This window comes from Aquila chrysaetos, chromosome 11 (assembly GCF_900496995.4).
Source record: "Aquila chrysaetos chrysaetos chromosome 11, bAquChr1.4, whole genome shotgun sequence".
In the NCBI taxonomy this organism is placed as follows: domain Eukaryota; kingdom Metazoa; phylum Chordata; class Aves; order Accipitriformes; family Accipitridae; genus Aquila; species Aquila chrysaetos.
This window is the reverse complement of record NC_044014.1, coordinates 21323758-21343660: the sequence shown is the minus strand read 5'-3', so window position 1 is coordinate 21343660 and position 19903 is coordinate 21323758. Positions and strand designations below refer to the sequence as shown.

The 19903-nt window shown below is 38.8% G+C and overlaps 1 protein-coding gene across 6 annotated transcripts in view; it reads right to left on the bottom strand.

Annotated features, from left to right (window-relative positions):
• The window catches only part of FRMPD2 (FERM and PDZ domain containing 2), a 78094-nt gene that overhangs the window by 55716 nt on the left and 2475 nt on the right, over window positions 1–19903 (bottom strand). For 5 of the 6 annotated variants that reach the window (XM_030030467.2, XM_030030471.2, XM_030030470.2 and 2 more), the window contains exons 2-7: window positions 12231–12359; window positions 8281–8438; window positions 7247–7312; window positions 5841–6026; window positions 4858–4984; window positions 2909–3040 (exon numbers count right to left, since the gene is read on the bottom strand). In XM_030030467.2, coding sequence (XP_029886327.1) covers window positions 2909–3040; window positions 4858–4984; window positions 5841–6026; window positions 7247–7312; window positions 8281–8438; window positions 12231–12354 — 793 coding nt within the window. In that variant the 5' untranslated portion in view covers window positions 12355–12359. The remainder of the gene's footprint in view (window positions 1–2908; window positions 3041–4857; window positions 4985–5840; window positions 6027–7246; window positions 7313–8280; window positions 8439–12230; window positions 12360–19903) is intronic. The other variant, XM_030030469.2, reaches the window with a different exon arrangement.

Sequence of the window (19903 nt, the reverse complement as noted above, 5' to 3'; positions counted from 1 at the left end):
TGATAGGCATTGCTTTGTCCAAATATATGAAGGCTGAAATTTAGAGATAGAACCAGAAAGGGTTATGCAATTTGTAGTTCCATAAACTTTTCTTCTCAGAAATGTTTTAAATCCTTTAGGGAAGGGTGGGAAGGTTAAATTTTTCTTCACTTGGATCATTTCATTGATCTTATTTGAAGAATTGCATATCAAACTATTACATAGGCAGAATGATAAAGGTGATAAGCTGAACTATGTGGAAGCAATCATTTAGGTCAGCTTTTTCTCCAGATAAAATATCCACGAACTACAACCTGACACCTCACTTTGAATTCCAACATGAAAACATGAAATTGAATTCTAGTGTACCAACCACCAACTGAAATTTTAAAAACTAAAAAATCTACAGTCACATTGCTAAAATATGCACAAACATATTTTTTCAAGCTGCAGATGGTAGTGAAAAATGTGAGATTTGAGATAAGCCAAATACTCAGGGCTAGTTACTAGAAATTCAGTCCTGTGTTCTGAAATGACATGCTTTTTAATGAGAAAGCCTTGCAAAATTCTCTGCTTACACTATAGGTTTCACATAATTGTATAAATATACTTGGACAAGCACAGAAAATTCCCCTTAGTTTTTCTGTGTCAGCTGTTATGGCAGTGGGACAAGTCGGCTAGTTTCAGTGGCCAGACTGCCATGCTTTGATCACAAATCCAACACATTCCTGATGTTTAAGTAACATGTGGCCTTCAAAGAAGTTGATCCTGTAGATGATTAATTTATTATATGTTAAATGAGCTTCTAAAGTACAGTCTGGATAGAGATATTGATCTCCCTTGATAATGGCGCTCTACTAGATGGTAGTATTTCTTTTCAGAGAATGCATTTTTCTAATGCATTATCTCATGAAAGAATGTCTGCGGCAAACAAGCTCTCACATTCTATGTTTTCTCCTGTATTTTTAGAGTTTTGTCTTACCAAATCCTGTGTACGAACAGCTACCAATGTTTCAGTGGAGACTGAGACATGCACAAATTCACTGGAATGAGCCTTTGTCAAGTTTATGACCAAAATTTTTTTTAAAACGATTTACAAAATAGGCTCCTGAGTTTAACTTCACTATGTGCCACTAGGTATGTGACTGACACCTATGTGTCACATAGGGAGCAGCTTCAGTCTCAGGTTTTTATTGCTGCTGATATTGATTGCAAGTCCGGAGCTTCAGAAAAGCGCCTTTCAGGAGGAGAGTATCAAAAGCAGTTGTATGAGAAACCTCGCCTTCCTCATCTTTGGGGCTAAGGCTTGGGGCTGAGAGGCTATTACATGTTTGGGTTTTTTTCCCGGGATACATTCACTTTCTCTCTGTGAATTATCTCCTGGCAGACTTGTGATAATACAGTGGGCACCCATTTTTTTTTCTGCCATTCTTCCTAGGGAAATTAGTCCCTTGAGATCATGCTCTATGCCTTTTATTTTTGCCTAGTAAAGTTTCAACCTTTCAAATTTGGAAGAGTGTGGATAATATGTTCCTATGAATTTCATGACAGTGAGCAGCTGGATATCATAAACCCAAATTAATGCTCCCCAGTGAAAAAAAGCAAGGACTACTCAGCAGTTTTCTGTTATTTATGGCATCAGTGATCTAACTAGTTGGAGTGCATACCTTGTTGCATCCTAACTGATGTAGTGGACACTAGGGTTATTGCCTCTAGGGAAGAAATTTCTGGGATAAAAAACCCACACATGCTTACAGAGCACATTTGAATCCATGCCATGGGAGGACCTAGTACTTCATTTCTCATGGAGGCTTATAGAGGGAGGAAGTAAACTCCAAAGTACAGAAGTAAACTTCCACCTCTGGGTCTGGAAGCTCAGGAGAAGTGCCCCAGGCAGGATGGAAAAAAAGGTTGAAAGCAGATGGGAGGGTGGGTGACTGTGGAATGGAGAACAGAAATGAGCAGGAGTCTGAGAATGAGGAGCTGGCATGGTAAGCTTGGTTTTTTAGGAGATGCTGATGACATTTGGCAACAGGAACTTTTTGCTCTTAGGCAGTGTGAACGTCCTGCCTAGGTGTCCCTAGCTCAGATTCCAGTTTAAACATGAAGATACATATGCACAGCAGTACTCCCCTTCCTGCTGAATTCCCATCTTTGCCTCATAGTATCCCCCTACACTGTGATTTAAGTGGTTTGGGAGGGACTCTGATGTCTACCAGAGTGTCTTCACTGAATCAGTCCTCTCCCAAACAGTTTCTTTCATGCTGTTCCTGCCATAGAAGGATTGAAAGTGGAGCTAAAATTCCAACTCTGGTATCTGCAGACAAAGTAAATCAGAAGAGCAGCATTGCAACCTGGAATTTAGCACAATGAAAACAACACACTGAGCAGGAAATGCACAATGGCTTTAGGACAAAAATGAAAAGAAAACAAAGGGTTGTTTGGTTGTTTTTTTTCCTCTAGATTTTAAAATTAGTCCCTTTGTTTTTGAATGGGCTTGAAGAAACATGAATCCCCACCATTCAAGTCTTGGGTATTATTCATAGATTCAACTGATTTCAGTGCTGTCATATTGTCATTGCCTATCATATGCATCTGTGGGGTAGCTCCACTGTTTCTCATCTGTTTCAAGACCCCATGTGCTAGAAACATGCTGTCAGGCTTTGTCTGTGATCTGCTGAACAGCTTCACCTGGCAAAGGGGGCATAAAGAAAGAGGTGATGCTGCTGCATGGTAACCAAGGAATATATAGCTTTACAGTAGGACACAAGTAAAAAGGAATCAAGTATAAAAGGATCTTTCTTCTCTGCAGCTTAGCACAACTATACCTCCCTAGTCACATAACCATAAGTGCATGGGAGCACCTATCACCTGACCATACATGGGTAGTCTCATAATTCATAAACATAATCTTTCAGGAAAATCTTACCTCTCCTGTGTCCTCGGTTAGACAGTATCAAAGACGTACTTTCAGAAATACTATTAGAGTCACTGTAGTCCACAGAGAGTTGTCTGTAATCTTCTGTTGACCGACTGTAATTCATTAATCTGGACCCTTTGTCTGAAAACAGAAAGAAAACATGTTGAATCACATACTTCAATTATAAATCATTGTATCTGCGTGATAACGTAAATACCATTTGGCTTGACTAATTTTTATATAGTCCATGTCTGTCTGTCTGTCTTCTAACCCTGACTTTGATTCCTTAAGGACTGAGGAAATCTTGGTAACTTCATTCTATTACTTTCATAATCTTATTCTGACACAAAATAGTTCTCATAGTTGTCCACAACCATTCCAAATAAACCAAATCTAATATATTAATTCTATTTTACATGTTTAACTGAAAGCTTGCAAAGTGCAGATAAGCTGCAAAGTTCTCCTTCCTTATATTCTGAGGCCCAAAACCTTCAGCTGTAAAGTATTCTTTCTGTGTGCAGGGTGGACAGTACCCAGCCACAATCCACTACTAGAGTCAGCTGCAGAAATTCCATTAAGGGGTTATCCTAAGTCATTAGGAAGTACATATTTCTGTTGCACCCTAACTTTACTTTGGTTGCTTTGTCTCCTGTCTTTTTCTAGAGGCTTTGAAGGTGATCATTTTTAATTAAAAAAAAAAGGAAAGAAATGAAATGCTGCCTTGAAAAGTGTGGCTCACATGTTCTTAATGTAATGAACACCCTGTTTCATTGAAGTCCTTCAGCAAGTATAAGCCATGTGACCTGAATCCCTAGAAAACACAGAGATCACCCCACATACATAATCACTAGATCCAGTAGAAGGGAAATGGCAGGAATTTGTGGCTAATACGGAGTTGAAGATGGGACCATCCCTTTTGGAAGCAGCATAGTTTTCACCAGCTTATGCAAGTGTGAATCTATAAGCTCAGTTTTTGAATAAGTGCGTGAGCCAACACAATTTGAGGGGTGGTTTTTCTGTATGTTTTCAAAAGAATCTCCTTTTCTTACGACCAGTAATACCTAATAGAAATATTCCACAGGTATTTAAGCATGTGTTTAATTCTAGCTGAAGTTAATGGAACGTATATGTGATTTGCTGAATAGGAATTGGATTGTTCATATGCCTAATGTTGAGCATATTCAAAAAAACCCTGCATAGCTTGGGCCAAACTTCCCCTTGCCCCAAAATCAGAGACTTCTGTTGAAGTGAACTGTACAATAAAGAGATTAGAAAAAAGAACTATCTGACCCTGAAGTCCACACTTAGTTACAGTCAGAGAATTACTCTGAGGGATAATAAAATCTTGATCTTAGTCAAAGGAAATGTGAAATTAGTGTATGCTGGTTTATTTATATAGTGAGCAGGATTTGGCCTTGTGTCTTGAAATCACTCCAGCAATCCATGTGTGAATTTATAAAACATCTCTTGAATAGAAAAACAAAACTAAAATAGAAAAGAAACCATAAAACTTTGCTTGAGTAATCAAATAGGAAGGATGAATATATATTCCTTAATGGCAAGAGGATAACTTCACAGAATCCCACTCTTTACCTTCAAAAATACACTGGAGTATACAAAGTACAAAAGCAGTTTTGAAAATTGTTTTTTTTTTTTTTTAATATGCACAGGTTTTATGCAAAGTGGTTGAAGAGTCAAATCTGTGCAAGCTGATTTGTTATCATTGCTTAACAGCCCTCAGACTACTGTCCTTTGAGGAAATAAGGAGCAGAAACCTTGCTGACTTGCCTGAGTCTTTCCATTATGAGGTCATTTATATGTAAAGCAGTAAATATCCTATCCAACACTACATGTAATCACTACAGCATGAAATTAAACAATTCACCTAGCTTGGGAAAGACTCAGAAAAGGCTGGCTGTATCCTTATGAGATAGTTCAGATTATAAGTCTTTCTTTACCTTGGTGAAAATTCATCTGGGAGGACAGCGGTGAGGTGTCCGATATTTTCTCATGCAGTCTTTTCCTTATCACGTGACTTCTGTTAAGCTGAGAGGCTGTGCTGTCTTCGGTGACTACCCGCTCTGCCTAGAAGACAGTAGTACTGCAAGTCAATGTCATATGATATGTGGACTTCAGACTCTCATACTGAAGTGACCCTTGCCCTCTGCTTGTCAGAGACTGCTGATTTGCTTGGTATAAGCAACTTCATCTTCTCAGATTAACACAAAGCAGGATTGAGTTTTGATGGCTTCATGCTCTCATGCTAGCAGTGTTTAAGAGGGGACACTGTTACAGTGGGAAATAGAATAACAGGGTGCAAGGGAAAAGGTCATCTAAAAATGGTAATGAATACTAGTTGAAAACAGAAAAAAGTATTTGCAGTGTGTTTTCTTCCAGTTTCATTCAACTTGTCAACAAAAAATGTTTGTTGATATTTCAAATCTTGAAAAAGACTCAGGTGCTCATGTATTAAAGACTTCACGTGGTCAGGCTTGATTGCACAGCAAATGTTCAGTTCCACTGAAGGACAATGAATGAAATTCTCAATATGATGTAAATGTGATTTCTTTGAATTTCACAAAGAAAGTCTGAAACCAGAGTGGCAATGGGGAAATCTTTTCTTTTGTGTAAAGTCCATTCCTTTGGCCAATATGAAGTCTCTGTAAAGGTTACAATTTTCAGTATTAACCAAAGAAATGAAGATACTGTAAGCGCAAAAGCTGGGTTTGTATAATTTCCCAGAAGTGGTGTGAGAGATGGCTTCATTGCCTCATTTGCTTGTACACATGCCCACTCAATTTCCTGCTTAGAAGTCTAGAACCAAATCTCACTTCCTTAATTCATACAAGCATTGATTTCAGGCAGTTGCTCACCTGTATCCCATGTTGCTGCTCCCCTTTCTCACCAAAGGAGATGATTAGAGTATGAAAGTAGTACCTACCTCACTGACACTTCCCACAGCAAACTGGACCATTTTCTTTATGTAGACATCTGCTGGTAAGGAAGCAGATTCCTTCTGATATGCCTCACATGCTTCCAGAATTGATTCAGGAGAAAGTCTTTTATGTGGCAGATCTTCACATAGTGTCAGCAAGAGAGTGTGTAGTTGGTCACTCAGCTGGAGAGACTGAGTCAAAATGGAGGTACTGTTAAATGACATCTCCCAGTGGTCTGAAATCCTGTATAAACTGGGACCAGGAATGTCTGTAAGCCTTTCACACTGGGTGAGAAATGGGCACTGAATACCTTTAGACTTTGGGAAAATTCCCTACAGGCAGCATAACAGCACTAAATAGAGTCTCTAATGGGATCCAGGATAGCCTTGGAGGGAACTGGCCCTTAAAGGAGGGTCATCAGCCTGTATAGGGGCTTCTTGGTGACAGACAATGGCTCAATCTGCTCCACAGCTTTGCTAATTAGACTGTGAATCTTAAAGATTCATGCAAGTAAGACATGTGGCAGCATTAGCTTCAAAAAGGTGAGGAGTTATAGCAGCCAAAACTGTTGCCATAGAGACCAGATACTTGAATTTTAGAGTCATTTAGCTTATAGAGCCTTTTCTCTTAGACCATGTATACCCATGAAAGGGGGGTTAAATCTACTAAAAGCTTGTGCTCTCCAAAAACATGCAATCAAAGGCATGGATATAGAAATGAAGCAAAATGTGTGCTACAAATCTTTGAAAGTATTCTGGGTAAGCAATAAATGCAAAATTTCAGCTAGCAGAGATGCTGGTAGAATTTGCTCAGAAGTAAGGAGAGTCATTTAGTTTTATTCCAGCATCCCATTCTTTGAAAAAGCACATAAATGTGCACAGCACCACGATCATGCCAACATGATGTTTTTCTTTTAGCCCTTCGTGTCTTAGAATCATACAATCATTTAGGTTGGAAAAGACCTTTAAGATCATCGAGTCCAACCGTAAACCTAACACTGCCAAGTCCACCACTAAACCATGTCCCTAAGTGCCACATCTACATGTCAGGAATGGTGACTCAACCCCTTCCCTGGGCAGCCTGTTCCTTATTACAGTCTTGGATTAAATAATCTTCACTCTTAAAAGCAAGGTACAATTCATCTTAATGGGAACAATTCTGGGTTTTGAAGAAAAAGAAAAAAAAAAAAAGAAAAAAAAAAGGGAAGTAAAGATGAGGCCTAACTAAATTCCTCATTTGGATGAACTGGTATTTTTGGTGAAGTCTGGACCTTGACACAAGCTTTCCAATTCTTTCTAGTGGTCCAAAACATAAAGCCCCTCTTACTGAGACTTCAGATTATGCCTCTCTGTCTTTGAACCTACCAATATAAGACAGAATGAAAGAAACGAAAAATGTTTGTGTTACTGGCCTGGTTTGGAGGAACCTGGTAGTCTGCTGACCAATAGAGGGTCATTCCTAAGGAATACACCAACATCTGTCAAAACAGAAGAGGAAACCCTTTATGAAGTCAACATTAAATACAGAAAAGCCTCATACTAGAGACACCATCTTTTTGTGTCTTTGGTCACAAAATGGCAGAAGCCAAACAGGTCATTTTTCTAAAAACTAGACAAGAGGAAACATATATAAAAATACAACAGTGACTCTTGGCTTATTGACTAGATGGCATGCAATGAGTATTGTTCAGCTTGAGGGGCTGAGCCAGACTGCCTTCTATCCAATGATGCCATGAGTAGGAAAAGAAATTTGAGCTCCTTTCTTAGTTTTGAAGCTTTCCCATTGGCAATTAAAGGTCTCCCCTGCCTGTGGGACTGACTAGCAGTCGCGTCCAGGAAGAGGATTACTGGAGTAAGGGCCATCCATTCCAAGGCTTCATATTTCTGCATAGCGTCTAAGTGATCAGTTATGTGGGAGTCTGAAACCACTGTGTTCTGCCTAAGGGAAGTATGCACTGATGTGGTCCTGGTGGTATTTAAAACTTTTAGGTACCTGAGTGTTGTATCTTACTCTCTTGCCAGACAGACTTATTTGGCAGGGAGAAGAAAAGTAAATTGTTAACAAAGCTGAACATATTTCTGATTTCCTGGGAGTGCTTCCACTCTCTGATTGTATAGATACTGCAGTTCTGCTGCTTCTGGGACTACAATTACCATATCGGGTCAAACACCATGTTCATAGAAATATTTTTCCTTTCTGTGGGCCTTTACAAAAATACATTTTTGCAGACCTTGCAGACTGATGTTCAAAACTGATTTTGATGTTGACATGCATGCTAATCTAATGGCAAGCTGCAAGACACATGTAAATCTTCCTAACTGTAGCCTAATTTGTTTAGTGTTATTAGAAATGGAGTTTGACAGTAGATACCTGATATGCTGCATTAAAACCCACAAGTTTGTCTTCATGAGGTACTGTCGAGATTTATTTTGTAATATACCTCACCTTTGTTAGTCCGATGCGCTGGTTTTTACTTTGCCTGTGGAGCAATTCTGGTGCACTGAAAGGGACAGCTTCCACCTGAGATGCATTGTTTTGGAAGGACAAATTTCCTTCAGTAGACAGTAGTACTGACCATGGACAAATCATACAGATGGCAGGGTCTGAAAAATGTTGAAGAAGATAATGGAGTTCTTAATGTTGAATTCACTGTGCTCAGAAAATCATATTGCTGGCATCTCACCGGCATAGCCAAACCCATCACAGAAGTTTCCTGGAGATGTACCCAGAAGTCAGTGGAATCATACTCATTTATGCCTGGCTGATTTTGTCAGCTGGAATTCAGTGATGGTTAAAGACTTGATTTCCTTCTCACATAATTTCACACATATAAACAATATATTGATTCCAGTGGATTTCTGAAGCCTAAGGCAAGACAGCATTACATACCATGTGCAGATTCTGGAGATCTTGACATTTTTGGTAGATCTTTTTAAGCAGAACACAAGAGAACATCAGAAGAGTAGAACACTCCTTCCAATAAAGCATGAATACTTTGAAGCTGGCATTTGCAAAAGACTTTAAGTTAGCTTCCATTAAGTTACATGTCCATGGTACAAATCTCTTCTCTGTGGCAGTATTTTTTTGTTCTTCCTGCTGCTTATGGTCAGTCAGCTCTGCATTTTAGTAACCTCTCTTTCTCTGTATTCTATCTAGCAAAGCCAAGTTACTTTGCCAGAAAGTCAGTGCCAGGAGTCAGTATCTTTTTATTTCCATTGTACAGATGAAGAAACTGATGCAGAGCCCGGCTTTGATGACTACACTGTGTCAGTCAACAGAAACTGAGGTAGCAGTAGAAACAAACTTCCCAAGTCCCAGTGCTATAACCTACGAAGCTTTTAAGTGGAAGCATCATTTCCAACTAACCTGAACTTTTGGGTTTTTTTTTACCAGAATGCAAATATGAAAACTATCCAAACTAAAACTTAGACTAGATTCTACCAGTAATGTGAACAGCCATGATATTTTAGCATTATTCACATTCAGTCTTTCTGTCTGCGTGTCATTTCTGTTAAAAGAGAGGCGATGTTTCAAACAAAAGTGGTTTAAAATGATAAATGTAGACTCCTAAACCTGACAAGGTCCTGAGGACACTACTAGGCCTTAATGGCCCTGACCAGCTTCACTTGGGACCTACCCCCTATCTCTGGCCATAATCCCAGGCTCCAGTTAAGCTCAGCCTGGGGCCTTGAGTCCCTGCCTAATGTATGGTGTAGGAGTGCCTGTCTCCAGCTCAGCCACAGCCATGCCTTGCCTGACTGTGGACCTCATTGATCCTGACACACAGACTGACTTCCCAGCCTGTCCTTAGACTTGCCTTGTCACTGTGGACTTGCCTGGTGATTGCTAGGCTGTCTGACCCTGGTTGCCCACACCAGACCTGATTCTGACACAGCTTCCCAGCTTGGCCTCAGACCTGCCTTGTCACCGCAAACTTGTGTGGTGGTCTGGATTCTCAGCTGTCAACCCCAGACCTGCCCTAATCGCCTTACTTGGGTACTGTGGGATAGGGCCCTGGCTGGCACAGCCCCTGCCCTGCCACCCTTGTAACCATGCTTGGATCTGGGCTCCCTGTCCCTTAGGGAACAGCTTGCCCTTGCTGTTCCCTGAAAAGTTGTATTTGAAGGTATGTCAGTAATGGACTGGATTCTTCTTGTAAAGGGCTGGGTGCTCTTAAAAAATACCACTGCAGAGATCCACTGAGGTCAGTCCCAGTGGTCCGAAGCAAGAGTGGAAGGATGAGGATGTGCAGTCTTCTGCAAACACACCGCACTTGCATACGTACGTTAAGTGAATTTCACCAAAGACATCCAAGTGATTTCATTAAAATATTCATTAAAAAGACATGACAAAAAGCATCTAAGATCAATCTGTTTACTTTAGAAAGAGGAAAAGCTGCATTAACTATGGCAATATTTAGATATAGGGTTCCTGGAAATATAGGTAATTTAAAAAAAAAAAAAAAGAAGTGTTGGCTGTTGAACCACTCTCTTCAGCCTAAACCATGAGAACAGAGACCATTCAGATCTTCATAGGAGAAGAGCTCAGAAACATGCCCTAAATGCTCTGGTATTTTAGCATTTAAAAATTATATATTAAAAAATGGCTACTTAGTTCTTATGCATGGTGACCTTTACCCCAGGAAAATGGATGGTAAAAATGGGTAAAATGTTAAGCTGGGAACTCATGTACACCTAGGAGGTTGGTACAGCCAGAGGACCCAGAGAATCAATACTCACTGGTATTTGCAACAGTTGTGGCATTTACTTCTTTACAAAATTAAAGGTCTTAAAATCATCAGCTAGCCTTCTCTTTTGCTCCTTCTCCATTTTCTCTAGTATTGTGAGCAAATACAACTAGCACATGCTTGGAAATTTTTCTGGTTTAGAAACAGGTAGCCAGCTTGTACTTTAGCCTCGACAAAGATTACCTGGCCTTCTGTAATGTTGGCCAGCCAACAGTGAGCATACCTGCCTAACCAGTCAGTGCGCAAAAACATTGGAAATATTGCTATAGCAAGTAGTGCTGACCATCACCAGTTCTAGCAGGATTTATTACATCAAGCACGGTGCAGCACAAACGCAGCAGTACTAGCCCTGAGAAGAGGTCGATTCCAGAAGCAATATAACTGTAATTAAGAGATGTGGAGCCAGAGATATGTCTTAGTCAACTGGGATGATGCTATGCAGAGGCAGTTCACCTTTGCTGCCCTCTAAGAAACTGGAGCACTGGGGATTCAGCTTCAGAATGAGTCCAACTTGGCATCACTTCCGGACTTGAGCTCTCTAAAGACATGTTTGAGCAGCCTTGCACTTGACCTATAGATCAGCTTGGTCCTACATCCCTACTTCCTCTTGTTTTACTCTTCATCTTCTGATCATAATACCGTAAATTTATCTGGTGCAGCATAGGGAATATAGGCTGATTATCTCAATTCAACAGGCATCCAACAAGTCTTGTCTTTTTTTTTTTTTTTTTTTTTTTTTTCCCCTTTTTAAACAAGAGATCGGGGGAGCGTAGTGTCAGCTTAGTGTCTGGCACTGAGTTAATAAGCTGAGCTGAATCTATCCAGGTGGGTATATCTGCGCTGCACTCCTTTGCACATTCCTGGTACCTGTCTTGTCTGAGCTGTTCTATCCTCTTGTTACACTAGATAATAGAGAACTGATGGTATAGTCAACCTGCTATAGTGTTCCAGTCCATTAAAAACTAGTTGGTAGTAAAAGTTTACCCCTCCAGCTATAGGAGAAGTTATATATCAATTGTTTTCAGTATTTTGTATTTTGATTCTACATGCTCATGAGGTAAGAACACATCTCATCCATTCTCCCCTCAAAAGGAATATCTGTTGTCATAAACAGTTCTCAAAATGTGACAGGTTGCTCAGCTGTGCTCTGTTGTACAGCTGGCCTGCTTGGCAGGCATTCATCATGATGGCTTGCCTAGCCATTATGATAAGTCACATTATTATCATCCAGGATAAAAGTCTCTTACTAGCTGAATGAGGAGCCATGTGGATTTGCCTGTCCTGCACTGTCAGTACATGAAGGACATGATCCTAGCTGGCACTGCACTTCTTGTGTGTATGTTATTCAGACTTTAGGAAGGACTCTTCTGTCCTGTTACACCAGGTATAGTTGTACGTAGATGAATTAAGATCTGATGTGTAATTTGGAAAAAAAAAAAAAGCCCTGTGTGAAGATCTCTTATGTAGGCAGAGCAGTCTGCATGTAATCCCAGCAGCACTGAAAGATTTCTCATTTTTATTAGCAATATGCTATTATTGCCATTAGTGCTTTTTGTCTCAAAAAAACCCCAAACCCTCAAAAGAGCTAAAATAACTCAAGATTTAATTTCCAACCGTAAGGACTATAAGAAGATACTTTTCACCTCACCTTTGTGAAGGTCCTCCAGAAGCTGCACTGTGGCCAGGTACAATAGTGCCCATATTTCTTCTTCCTCCAGAGGGCTTCCTTTTGCCCACAGGACCTCGGCCAGTGTCACACAAGAACTGCTCATGCCTGCTGCAGTAGAAACCAGATTTTGGACACTCTAAAGTAGACTGAATTGCTCAAAGCAAGCCATGCTAATTACAACTGTACCCTTCTCTCACAATAAGAAATATTTTATGAACCACCCTGCTTCTTTGTTCACAAAAGGTAGGTATCGTTCATCCCTATCTTAATCTGAGTAAGAGTAAATAAAGGGGACTGAACTAAGTGACTTCCTGTAATCTTTTTGAGCCCTTTTTCTCATCATTCGAAACCAATCACAAGATTCTGTGGGGAAAATAGTTTTTACTCAGGAGATTCTTCATTAATATGTACTGTTCAGACTTTGTGAGTGGTTATCTGAATGGTAGAGCATTGATTTTGCTGCTTAATTGGATGCTCTTCTTTATAAAAACATGACAGAGTTAATCTAAGAGAAAAAGAACAGCAAAACAAAAGAGATGCACTGTAACATGAAAGGTTTATAAACACAGTCCAACAGAGCAATTGAGTTTCATTCATTGCTCAGCAGATTGATCAGTAAAAGCTTTGTAGACTCTTACTGAATTCATTGATGAGAGATTTTTCTTGGTCAGATACCTGAGACTCAGAACCTGCAGTTCATCCATACCAATATACATATAAACTTGCTTTGTTTCACTAAACCAAATTAGAAGATGATTCCCTCTGTGAGCTGCTGAATAGCAATTTAGTGGCTCCCAGCACACTGTCTTATCTGACAGGTATGTAAGACCTGGCATACTGCAGAAGAATGTTGGTCCACACACTCCCTGTTTTGTCTCAGCTGCAGCGCAGCATCAGATCATTTAGAGAAAGGCATCCTGTAGTGAATCATAATTTAATGTTTTACCTATTGGAAAAGTACTTTCCTAATCCCAGCCAACTAGAAACTGACTTGTGACTTGAAGTATCAAGGTTTCTTTTTCTCCGAATGTTTTATCATACTAAATATTGTCAAAGAAGGATTTGTTCTTCATAAATGGGTCTGATTTTTCTATTTCACCAGTTTTACATTTCTGCAATTTGCTAATCTAGGCAGAGCTGCTCTAGGTCTACACATCTGTAAGGAAAACTTGAATCCAAGCTTAACATTTTCTAAAAATTTTTGAACTTAATTTACACTTTTGCTGTTACTACCCTGTAACAGTGAGCTCCATAGGTTCATTGTATGCTGTGTAAATAGGGGCATAATGAGAAAAGTTGGAAGTGATCCATCTATTGCTTTGAGGTTTTGACATTGTCTGTAGACCACCAAGTGAGGACACTAGACCCTAGGATGCTATTGTCATGTATAGGTTTATAAACGCCACTATAAAATGACTTCACTTACAGCCCGAAAACAGATCTTCCCCTCTAACCATTTCTTCACCCTCTGTGCACAGCCCACTTAATGCTACCATTTGCTCTTTGCCTGCAATAGAATTTACTGTGTCTTACAGCTGATTTCTTTGCCAGCTTCCCGTTTATTATGCAGTCTTCAGGTCACTGCAAGAGCATTACGATGTTCTGCAGGCCCCACTTGTTGCTGATTAATAAACTACTCAGACTTTGATTCATGGGGTCTTGTCCTGGCTCACTAGCTTCCAAACAAGGAATCACAACATTGAAAGAATGATCCCTTGCTGCAATCCCTACGGGATTATGGACCGACCTAGTGACATTTTAAACAGAACCAGAGTCCTAATTTTAGTCTCTGTAGCTTCAAAGGATAGTAAAGCTTCTTAAGAACCTAACCTTAATTAGAAGAGACAGACAAATCTTCTTAATCTAAGCCATCACCATTTCTCTTAATAGTAAGTTACTGTGATAGCATTTCACTTAACCCTGTGGTACTGGGACTAAGCAATCAATTCACGTCCCCAGAGCTAGAATCTGTGTGACTTCTCCATATGGGTAATCCACCAGACTGTACTTAGTGCTGTTTTATTTGAGACTGTGCTGGAGGAAGGAGCGCTGCATCCTCTATTTTAGATAGAAGTGCTTATACCAAGTGATTTCAGTGCTGACATTTCTGACTAGCTTAAGTTACTCAATAAGCAACTATCCAGAGTGCAAGTGTTACAACTTTATAAAGCCAAAGTGAAATCAGCAGTTACACCAGAGCTGCTTAACATTTGTAGTGAATGTTTTTTCTAAGAGTAAAAGTAATGTCTCAGATCAATACTAAGTATGAATTAAATGAATTCTGCTAGCAATGATGTGCAAACTTCTTAAAAAAATTATTACATTGTATGGCCATGGAAATCATAATCTCTTTAAAGTGTAATAAATTATTGCTTTAATGCAATGTAGAGTTAAGCAATGTGTTATTTTACAAGCAAATTGTCAATTGATTTTTAAACACACTCAGAATGCCCTGTAATTTTGGGCTGTGTTTTTGACTTTTGGTTTTCAAGACCAACATGACATGATATTTGACAAAAATATAACTGTGAGTGCTTGGGGAAAAAAATACATTTCATTTCCACTTATAGCCAGGCTATGCTATGTATATGATATGAGAGTAAAAGTGATATAAAGATGTTGTTATCATTGTAGCACTGCACATATTCATAGTCCCTCAATTTAATAAAAGCTGTGATCCAGAACCAAACAGTTCTGACCTTCAAACAAGCTATAACTGATAAGGCAAAGCAGACAAACTAGGAGGCAAGGAGGAAAGTTAACAATAACCTTGCAAAAAGGGACTTGATTGTTCGCAGTAACACTACACATCAGGAAATGATGCTAGATCTAGTTGAGCCTGCAGGGAAAAATTAGAGCAGCGGAATGTAATCACCCACTTTGGAGTTCGGCCAGGATACAGAGGTTAACGTTTTTGTGCCCGGAAAAAGTAGCAATGGGCTTTCAGTGCCAATTCGTGCTCTGAGGTCAAAGACAAATCTTCTGCTGACTTCTGTGGAAGAAGGTAGTGCCATCCAAATAGGCAAATTAGCCTAAAATATCCTCCCCATTCTATCTTTGCAACATGTTCATTCATTACATGGACTGTCTCAAGCAAATAGATTTTCCCCTGGAAGAATTTAATCTACTCTTCTTGCATAGATATGAAAGGTACACTGAGGTGAGGATAAGCCATCATTTTGCCACAAATATCCACCTATTTATCACATTTCTTTCTAAATTATTTTATTCTATTTTGGTACATTTTGTTTTATCATATGTGCAAGCTTTCGTCCAAACAGTCATTGAAATCTAGGGTCAATGAAAGAAATTGAATTGATTGTAAAAGGTAATGAACTACAGCTTTGCATCTGAATTTAACACTTAATAACAACCACGCATTAGTAATTTCATATGCCAGGGTCACTTTACGTGCAGTTTGACTTTATTAGATTTGGCAATCTTATTTAGTAAAATGTAAGGGAGCAACTTGGCTTTTGTCAACCTTCATTTTTACTTTTGCTGCTTTGTTGACTGTATGAAGACAACAAAAGAGCTAAAAACTATTACTTTGTAGGGAAACTGACCTTCCCTTATCAAACACAGTCATGTGAATTAAAAATCCTCAAGAGGAACAGGGCATCTGGACTCCTAACTAAATGACAGCCCTTTTCATGCATGCCTATCAGAGGGAGTTTACTGGGGAGTTGGTTCAGCTGTAGAATCAGTTTCTATAGCATCAGTCTTAATCCATTGCCTGGATGATGCTGAAAAAACAGATTAAAAAGGGAGATCATAGGACACAGCAGCGAATAAGATGGTGAGGAAGGAGAAACCATGTTTAGGTTTTGAAAATATGGTGTCAAGTTTGTTTCTGGTCAACTTTTAAAGGCATGAAGCAAGAACAGATTTGCCCCATTTGGGCATCCTGAAGAACAACCGGAAATTAGAAATTTGGCAAAAAGTTTATTTAAAAACATAACAACAACAACAACAACAACAAAGGATTAACCTTGGGTAAGAACCAAGCATTCTGTGAACTGGAAAGGCTTCTGTCAAACCAGAAATGGCTTTCAATTTTTCCTGCCTGGAAGCTGTTCTTGCAGAGGTCTTGTCTTTCTTCTGACTGAACATCCAGTTCTGCTTCATTACTCTATCTGTATATTGCAAAATACCTAGCTGGAAACTTAACCAGCTTTTGAATTGCTGAAGGGTGTAAACAGACGTAGATTTTGTAAGCAGTTGCGTCTGAGAAAGGTGTATTGCCTCTTTATGGTTTGGACATAAATGCCCATCACAGCCCCTCTACTAGAGATGACTGATTTTGACATGAGTGAGTCAGAGAGAGGCAACACAAGTAGGTCCTCTGACAGATCTGAGAGGTTGCTAGCCTCAGCCACTAACCTCACTAGCAGAGTATGAGTGTAGGCTTGTACTGACAGGCAAGTGGGGGGGGGGGCTTGGAGTGTAACCTCTTCCATTTGCACCACTATATCCAGAAAAAGTTGTCTACTCATAACAGTACATATAAGCTGGTGTAAACCCACTGCACATGAAGACACATGAAGTTGGCTAATACTGATTTTGCTTAATTTAACCACTACACTGTGTGGAAGTATCTGAATCTCCATTGGTCACTTTCAAGGGCAACTTTAAGACCAGGAATTGTTTCTTCTAGTGCTGCATTGAAGGACACACCAATAAAACAACACACAAGTCTGTAAAAAGATGGTCTTTAGCCAACTTTCTCTAGATACAGTATTTTTCTTAGCCTTCTATCCCTTTCAGGTGTTGTACTCCAATTTCTTAGCTATGTCTAACAGTCCCCTATAGGCCTCAGGTGCTGCCTGATAGTCCTTTACCTCCTTTAAATAAATGACCAAAACCAAGGGTACCCAATCCTGCTTAAGTATAGCCAAAGGCAAAACTTCTTGTATCAGTGGCAGGAAGATGAACTGGGAGAAAAAAAACCTCTTTTGGAAGAAGGAACTTAGCCAGAGGACCTCAGGTGCTATTCTGCAAGATGTGAGCAGTCTGTTTTCAAATCTAGGCTGATCAAGTTCCAGGAAAGATAGGAAGTTGAAGGGACATTTTCCTAGGGTGTTGGAGGGCTAATAGACTGATTTTAAGGGCTGAAAAGGGATCCATAGCAGACAGATTAGCAAAACAGACTTGCTAATTCTTAAAGATCTTTTAGAATGAAAAGCAGCTGGAAAAATGTCAGTTTTGTCAGCATCCTTTTACTTGACATAAGGTGCTGGACAATGGGTTAATTAACATATCAAGTAATGTAATTTCTGAACACACCAAGGTGAGGACTTTGACCTAGATAAAATCAGTCTGTCTATCCTATCCCTTGATTTTCCTCTGTGGCTGCACCCGTCAATGATTAATAACATACAGTAACATGTTGCTTTGAAGTCCTTTATGTTTAAGAGTAGCCCAGTGATGAATTTGTATCTTTACATCATGTTGACACAAAAGTTCAGCAACTTCATCAAAAGGGACTGAAAATTCACTGAAGACTAGAAGTAAATTAAAACACAAATTATATCTGACTAAAGGCAAGACAAATGCTTTTTTAATATCAAGTATCCCAAATACCCTAAGAAAAGTTCTTGCAGTGTATCTCAGGACTTGCTGTGCAATAAATCAAACTTGGAATACAAAATTAGGGGGATTAAAAGTAGGGCCCATATTAACTTTTGGACTGAGGTACAGTTTTGAAATCATCAGTGATAATTCCAAAGTAAATTTACAGAATTTATAAAGAGTCTGTCCCAAGCCTAGCAGTACATTGATGTGACATGATGAAGGCAGAACACTTTCTGTAGTCACAGGTGGAGAAGGAACAGATGCAGCTAGCATCAATCTCACTGCCTCTGACCTCCCTGAGCCATGGTGGCAGGGACAGCAATTGGCATTAACCTGAACCAGGGCCAGAATCAACTCTCTGCGTTCTGCAGGTGGTATCTCCAGGAAGATACTTAACTGATCTCCTTTATGCATTTAAATATTATATAGTTATAAATGTGAACGTAGAGACGTTTTGAAATTGAAAATTATCCTAGTATGGATACAGATTAAATATTTGATGTACAGAATCATTTCTTAATTGAAATGGGAAGATAGGGCTTGCTTTTTATAGAGGCACAAGATTATTGCATAGTACATGCATATTAAACTGATTCTGGGTCTCTATAGACAGGTTGGGATCAGTGAAATAATTCTGCCTCAGTGAAGAGTGTCTACACTTAAATATTCTTAAATGAACAATTTTCACATGAGGATCACAATCTTTTGTTGCTCAACACTGCATGTTGTTTGCTTCTTTAAAAAAAAATCGTAGGACTAGGTAGTTAGGCGATACTGAAGAAGCACTGAAAGCTGGGACCAAACTGTCTGTCAGTGAGAACCCTAAACCTGTTTTGTTTTGCATCTGATTCATAACAGTCCACAAAACTGTAATATGAAATTGGCTACAGAGGAAAGAAGATGATCAGTCAGTAATTGTGAGCTTTGGATAGGGTCTGACTGCATCTGTTGTGTTGATGACAGTTCTGGTTTAATACTTCAGGTTTTATTTTATTTTTGAAGAACAGTACTCTTCCATAAGACAAATTAAGCTTATAAAAAATATAGTATAGAAATTATTTACTAAGAAATGACACCTAAATATATTGGCTTTATAGGCACTATTCATCTATAACATTTAAAATTGAAAACCCAAGTAAATTCTCAAACAGTAAATTCTCAAAATATATTAAAATGTAGTTAAAATTGAATTAAGGGAATGTTGTTGCTATCACCAAACTAATGACTGTTACTGATAATCTTAGGGGAAATACAGAACAAACTGTATTGAAAATAAATGTAATATAATATCTTAATCATAACTGTATGAATATTTTAGAGAAACGAAAAAGGAAAGTATCTGGGGAGATTAGGTGCCCACACCGTGTACTTTAGACTTTTTTAAATGTCTAAATTAAACTCTGAACTTCTTGTGTATATAATGCATCTTAGGGCCACTACCGTAACCCTTTAAAGTCAGTTCTTGATACATGCTATCATTCATGACAACATTTTTTTTACCTGGAAATACAAGCATAATAACTGGATAAAAAGCTGGATAATTACTAATTACTTTGCTTAAGTACAACCTACTATATTTCAGTGCTGCTTGTCCATAAAATACCAATAAATTTTAGCTACATGAAAAGTTGGAAGAGACTGAAAAGAGCATTTTTTTGAAAGATCTAGTTTTAAATTAATTTAAATCATAACCTGATTTATTTACATATATTCCATGTACAAATTTCATACTCTGACTCATTGTACACTTATTATAATTTTGGAGAGAATACACTGTATTCCTCATACCAGAGAGATGAATCTTATTAAGTATGAAATTCAACCCTCTGAAGTATGGGGTGGAAATTTATGGGTTTATAATTTGAATAAACACTTAAAATGATGTTAAAAAATTCTGTTCAAATAAAGTAGACAGGCAGAGCCAAATCTGTAAACACTGACAAGTCAATAAGGGAGTTGCCTTGTTGCTAAAGCATGACTTTTCCTTAGAAAGATTATGCCAGAGAAATTATAGCTGTAATGATACAGCCTTCATTATACAGTATTTTTCCACCTTCTTATGTAAATTATTTTATTTC